Genomic DNA, 7,088 nt, shown 5'->3' on the forward strand with positions numbered 1-7,088 from the left:
ATCCCGATGAGGCTCGTTTGTTAGATAAAAAAAATACAACCATTAAGCAGGGTTTAAAAATGTGTTTTTGTTGGTCTGATGTAATATTTTAATCTTAAATCTCGTGTTTTAATTAGCTGTAAGCGAAAAATCATCATAATTAGCAAAAATAAAGGCAATCAATCTATGTGTAAATATAATGAATTGTTACTGAAATAAATAAACGTTTTGATGACATTCAAATTTATGGACTACGACTGTAGACCAGGTGCTGCAGGGTCATTTCACCCCTTTTCCAATTCGTACCTTTGCTGTTTTGGTCGTTTCATAGGAACCGTGTAAACTAACTACTCTTAAGAACTTGGACACAATTTAAACCCTGATCAAACCAAAAAATAAATCTGAGCAACCTCTTGCTGATATATATTATTTATTGAAGTAATTATAACCACAATTCAATGCAGCAACATGAGCAGTACCCAGCAGAATCTAACTACAAGTTTTAAAACTGCATCCCGGAGGCAAATAAAACTGTACAGACGAAGATTGGCCACTAGATGGCGACCCAGAGTGTCTGTGGTAAATACTGGGACCTGCATATAAACTTATCGTCGGTCCCGTTTGCCAGTTAACACGTCAATCGTTACACCAAACATAAATCATATTTTCATTTGGAAGTCAAACACTTTATTTTAACTTTCTTATGAAAAAGAAAGATAAACGAAAACCCTGTGACAGCACTCAGTGTCTCTAAAACATTTATTGTCCAAAACGTTGGCTTATGAATAAGAAACAGGAACAGGCCTAGCTGCACAGAAAATATTTACACGTTAAATGTGTTTAATGTATCTCATCCGTTTTTGTAAAGCTTTTCTTAAATGTTAAGTATGAGAAAATGCTTTCTTGGTAAATACGGGAGTAACATAATCTTCTCTAAGTACAGGCCTTGGCAAAAGTGTCAGAGGCCTCCTTTACAAGTTTTGCAGGTCCCCCGGCCTCCAATATTTCTCAAAATTAATTTAACACAGGAGCAAATGAGCTAACATTAGTTGCAAATGTTATTTTTTAAATAAATAATGTTAATGTATGTCCGTTCTTGTGTTTCATAGTGTGCCACCTCCCCCTGTTTATAACAATTGCACCAATAATAATTTGGGTTTCAGTGTCACATCAAGATCATCATCGGGGACCATCTGGTCACCACTCCCAAAACCTCCCGAAAGCGCCCTTGGGTGAAACTGTGGAAATCCTGATTTAATATCAAATGAAACGCTTGGGAATGTTTTATTTGGTAGGTAACCTGCTGAGAATGTTTTGAAAGGAAAATTAATTTTTCTAATTGAGGTTGGAGCCTAAATTTGGGATAAAAACACTACAGATGTCTTCCATTAATTTTGCTGCTTTTATTCTTCACCACAGTCAGAAACATAAAAGTGTTACTCTTATTTTTTCGGGCGCTTCAGCCTTATATCTTCTCATTAACAGAAAAATGCGCACAATTTGTTGGAGTTTCAACCGTTTCAACGCAGGATGTCTTGTCACCATGGTGATTACTGAAGCATCCCATGCAAAAAATAGCCTTAAAACTTTAGATCACTTCCGACTTTCTGCCAACAGGTCCCACGGACTGGTTCCAATTAAAACGAGGAGGGAAACATAGTTCAAACCAGAGCCGCTCTGTCGAGAGCGCGTAGCGGTTCATAAATGGAATAAATTATAGCACAGTTTTCTGTCCCCTTTTCCTCTGCTGTAAGCGCACCCATGTCTGTCTTTCACTCATTGGGAATGTCTCCAGAGCTAACTGGAGCTCTTGAACTTATTGACAACTTTTTTCTCCTTTACGCGCCTGTTCTGGAACCAGATCGTCACTTGTCTCTCTGTCAGGTTCGTCTGCGCAGATATCCGCCTCCTTTTGTCCTTAGTGATGAATTTGTTGGTGGCGTACTCCCTCTCCAGTTCTTTGAGTTGCACCTTGGTGTATGGCACACGTTTCTTTCTCCCACGACGGACTGAGCTGTCCACACCAACAGATAAGGAGTCTGCGGAAGGAAAACAAATTGCACCATTACACTCAGATCAACTGAAATCCCAGAAAACATACAAATTATTGCAGTATTAAATGTAAAACTGAGAAATGTCTGGTTTGTTGCTTAAAGAGAAGATTGTTGCATCAACCCATGCAATTTATTTTAACTGAAGCTTTACCTATAATAATCTACCTTGTAATGAGGATTTCCACAGAGAGTTTGGCTGTTGCTGCTCCTTGGTGCAGTAAACCTGACCGCTCCACCCGTTGGTGATGGCCCAGGGCTGATAGGGCTCCATGGGCAGCAGAGACTCTCTGGGCTCTGATGGAGCACTCAGCGCAGGCACCACCGGTACGTCCAGGTAGCTGGGCTGGTAGGGGCTGGAGGAATATCCCTGGTAGAAGGCAAACTCTTTCGCCCGGGTGGAGAACTCCTCACCAGAGACCGACGAATCTGCATATTTCTCTCCATAACCGGAGGGCTGCGCGCACGCCTTGACGCCGCCGTGTGACACCCTGCATGGGTAGTACCCGCTCCCAAAGTATCCGTAGGGCAAAGAGGCGTTGGGCGAGCTCTGAGTGGCAGAACAGGGGCTGCACTGCTTGCCAGGCTCCCCTACGCCAGAGACTGGCACTTCGCTCGCAGCGTAGGTGGTGCTGGGAGCCAGCGAGGTCGGATGCGCCAACAGATTCCTGCACTGGTTCGCTGCGAAGTTCCCACCGGTGAAGCCTTCCATATTCTTGCTTCTCTCCTCCTGTGAGCCGCCGTCGTAGAGGAACATGACCGGGTCGATCCAGGGCGAGCCGAGGAGTAACGAGGCGGTCATAGCATGACCTACATGGGAGGAGAGGAGAGGAGCGGCTCTTTATCATTAATCCCCTCGACTGAGCAGAGACAGGGACCCGGGGCTGAGTAACGATACCAGCACACCAGAGAGCTCCGAGATCGGGAGGTTATTGGCCAGGGCCAAACACGTGATATGCAAAGGAGACGATAAACGTCTCGACGTCTGATTATGCAGATAGGGCCATGTTAGCAAAGACACTGGCGTCTGTAGATTTCATGCAAAGATGCAAATGTTTTAATCTGTCCTGATCTGAAATTGCTTTTAAAATCTCATGCTGATTGAGGGGGTTTTTATTCATGTGCTATTTAATAATATTAATTGTTTATTGCGGGGATTAAGTTTATTATCGTGCCCACGAGTGAAAATGATGCGATTTTTCGCGGAGTTGCAATCATACAAATTATTTGGGATGTTCTTATTTTAAGGACAAAATATGGCAGGTGTTTAATTGGTTTGGTTAGTCGAATTTTATTGTACTTATGAGGTTGAATGTAATTCTTTAAATATATATATATATATATATATATATATATGAAATATAATAACACTGAGGCGTTGAAGCGAACTTTTCATTTTGGTGTTACGCGTAGATGTGTGTTATTTGGCGGAATTATTGCGCATTGATACGAGCAGTTTGGTTTTTTCTTATTTTAAGGAGCAAACATTGACGGTGATGTCATGGTTTTAATTGTGTTTGGTGATATCGGCCATTCGGTCGTACCTTAAATCAAAATCATCTGTTTCAAATCTGTTTTGAGTACAGTTATGCGTTTTGTCCCGGAATTCGGTGTATTTCAGCATGTCCTTATTCTGAGCACCAAACAAGTAATTTAGGCTGCAGACAACTTTCACAGAAAAAAAAAAATGTAAAACTTATTTGGATGCAGCAGGTTGAATGCGTTGGTTAGATATGAAGCAATACTGAAACACAAAATCTAAATTGAAATCCAGTCATAAATTAAGATATTTCTTTAAATTTATTTATAAATACTTGTAAATGCAAACATTTACTCTACTGGTTTGTCTTCGTTACCTTTGTTCAACAAACACAAAAGAGTGTAGATGAAAATAGATAGAAAGTAAAAACACTCATATGCATTAAAAACGTGATTATTTGTTTTCCCACTGAATTTAGGAACTGCATTATGGCCAAATCCTTGTAATAAATTGTTCACTTTTATTTTCTTTACTATATTATTTGAAAGGGACATGGGCACTGCATGTAAATATGCCAGATTTAGCCAATCAAACAAATTAATGATTTAATACAAGATTAAAACATGAAATGGCAGGATTTGCTAAAAGTATATCAAATGATTTGTGGGAACAATGTTGCAAGATTTTATACATCCGTAAAAGTCTTCGTTAAATATCGCAATATTATACTTCAATTTGTCTCTGAGATGAATGTAAACATGGCCCATATGGTGGTCCCCCCCCCCCCCCGCCCGCGTTACAGACGCGACTGGAGGCCAAGGTCAAGTTGAACCAAGTGCCGAGGAGGAGATGAGATTGGGCTCCTTTTTGTGCATTTAATGTAACCTCCTCCTTTTCTGCACTTTAGGAAAAACGAGCAAGTGAAAAATGCGACTCAAACCGACAACAAAATAACGCCAGCGACTCCTGTTTTTCCCTAGAATTGCGCATGAATCTAACAAAGTTAACGGAGTCTAAAAAATACCACAAGGAAAGTACAGAGAGTAAAGAGACGATCGAGATGGGTTTAAAACCTGTAGATCCAGAATTCATTCTCGCTGCTTTTACTTCCTGAGAGGAGAAACGCAGGGAGACCCCAGAGCCAAACAGATCTGAGCACCCATTTTATTTTAAAGGAGTTTTTCCACCTTTTGAGGCTGTAAATCTTTATGGCCCAAATTCATAGCTTGTAGACAGGAAGGCGAAGTAGCCTACATTACAGCGAGAGTGGAAAAAGAGGAATAAAACTTTTAAATACTTTCTTTCTTTATCGGTTTATGTGTGATTTTAATTGCACAGCGATAAATGACCTCAAATCTGCTTTTTATTGAACAGTGTAGAACGCGGTATTTTGAAAAAGAAACGCATGTTTTTTTTTTTTTTCTTTTTCCTCTGAACGTGAGGGGTGGTCGAGGAAAACATGAGAGCTGAACAGGGGTTATCTGAGCCACCTTCATGAAAACTGAACGAACATGAGCTTTTTCAACGAAAATTTTATACATAAAAAGGGAAGGAAACAAATGAATGGACCCAGAGCTATAGCCCAGGATCGCATGGGGCCCTAAGAAGAATTTAATTTCCGGTCCCAAGTCCAACTAAGCTCATCACCCATCAGCCACCATATAAGTACCAATATTACATGTTGAGACGTTTTAACACACCTAGTTTCGAGTTTTCAGCGAGGAGAAAATTGAATAGATCACTCCTAATTAAACAATAGCAGGAAATAACAGGAGAGAAAAGCTTGTTTTTCTGACCGCGTCACATTTGAGCTTGCAGGTATTTTAACTGGGTGGGCTTACAAACAATCACCGAAAATTGCGGTTTATTTATTAATTAGTTTTAATTTTAATTTCCACATATATTTTAAAGAGTTAAAAAAATCTTTTAAAGTTGCTATTCAAAAACATTGGAAAATTAAAAATGGACTCATTCTTGGTCAATACAACCTCAAACTAAAAGTTTTAGGATCCATATTCTGTGTGATATATTAAGCGCTTTGGGCTCATCTTGACGACTGGAAGTCTTAGGTAGTAGCTTAGTTCACCAAGCCAGCTCTGAATTGGCCCACTTATAATTGGTCCCAATTTATAACATTTATTTAAATAAGTTTGATCGGTATCGAGGTAAACAGATGGATCTTTAAAGGTAAAATGAAAATAAAAGTAGACAACTGGTGGATTTTTATGAGCACAGGACCTGGCGCCATTTAAGTTGTAATTATTAATAAAAAGTGATAAGGTATACATTTAGCTTTAATCGAGCTTGAGTCTGTATGAAGGTTCTCGTAAAAGTCTAAACGCATGATGATAATCTACAACTTAAATGGCGCTTTTTGGACTTTAAAACAAGAGCTGGCCCAAGGTACATGCAAATTAAGGTGTTGCATTTAGCCCCAAGTCCACAAGGGGGCCCCCAAGAGAGTTAGCCTCACAGAATAGATCTTAAAACTCAAAATGTGTGTCAGGAATTTGCCTACTTTAACATTTGTTTTAAACTCTTATGAATAATATTGCAAGAAGTGTAAAATTCTTTCAAATTTGAAATTAAAATTTGGTAAGAATTTTTTAAGAAGCGGCAAATGTAAATATTATTTAGTGATGAGATAATCTTAGCAGTATGGCGATAATTTAATGTTACCAGTGCAATCATGTCTGCTGCTTTTGTCTGTGCTGGAGTCACATTTCATCCACAGTGTACTTACACACTGATCAATAATCAAAAGGAAATTGGCTCCAGTTTTCCAACCTACACTGAAACTTTGTCCTCTGGACACCATAGGTGGTTCTTGAATGAATAGTGGTCCTGAACGACTGTCTCCAATCACACGACCCCTCCCGCCATACAACCTATCGTAGAAAAAAAAAGGTAAAAAATTCATAGCTAAAAAATATTGATCTGATCATTTGTGATCTAGATGGATGGCTATATAGATGGATTTTTAGCTATGATTTTTTGGAAACCAGAAAGACATAATCACCTTTTTTTACATTGTGATTTTCACAATAATACACTCGTAATCACTGTTAAACAATTAACTTCAGGTTTCACCAGTTGGCATGATTATTACTGTTTAACTTTTTTATTATTTGGCAGAATATACACAGGAAGTGGGCAGAGAGAGATGGGGGAAGACATGCAGCAAAGGTTCAGGGTCAGGAATCGAAACCCAAATGGTTGCGTGGAGGACTCATAGCCTCTGGTGTGCATGCTATACCTGTACTCCACTCGCCCCGTTTTTACTTTTCATTTGTTTTGTTTTTTTCCGTAAATGTATTACAATGTACTAAAATATGTAAACGTTTTATCACTTTTATACTGTGTACACACAGCAAGAGACCTCTTATTTCTGGATTTTCAAATAAGCAACAGAAATATTTTTGATATAATAAGTTTGATTTCTTTTAATGCATTGATGCGCCCCCATGGCCTTGCTGCCCTGGGCATATAACCCTACTGCCCGTGTTAAACTCGGACAAGGCTGCTATAGGCCAGATGAATAAGCCGGATAAATGTGTTCGCAGTTTATTCACTGCTGT

General features: G+C 39.3%; 1 protein-coding gene across 1 annotated transcript; it reads right to left on the minus strand.

The window, feature by feature from the left end:
• Window positions 1–392: 392 nt before the first annotated feature.
• Window positions 393–2,915, minus strand: hoxa13b (homeobox A13b). The gene is made up of 2 exons (XM_047360647.1): window positions 2,199–2,915; window positions 393–2,018 (listed from the first exon to the last, which is right to left on the minus strand). Exons 1-2 carry the CDS (start codon window positions 2,830–2,832, stop codon window positions 1,777–1,779), a joined length of 876 nt encoding a protein of 291 aa, XP_047216603.1. The 5' UTR covers window positions 2,833–2,915; the 3' UTR covers window positions 393–1,776.
• Between the last annotated feature and the right edge of the window lie 4,173 nt (window positions 2,916–7,088).

The sequence above is a fragment of the Girardinichthys multiradiatus genome, chromosome 3 (genome assembly GCF_021462225.1).
Source record: "Girardinichthys multiradiatus isolate DD_20200921_A chromosome 3, DD_fGirMul_XY1, whole genome shotgun sequence".
In the NCBI taxonomy this organism is placed as follows: domain Eukaryota; kingdom Metazoa; phylum Chordata; class Actinopteri; order Cyprinodontiformes; family Goodeidae; genus Girardinichthys; species Girardinichthys multiradiatus.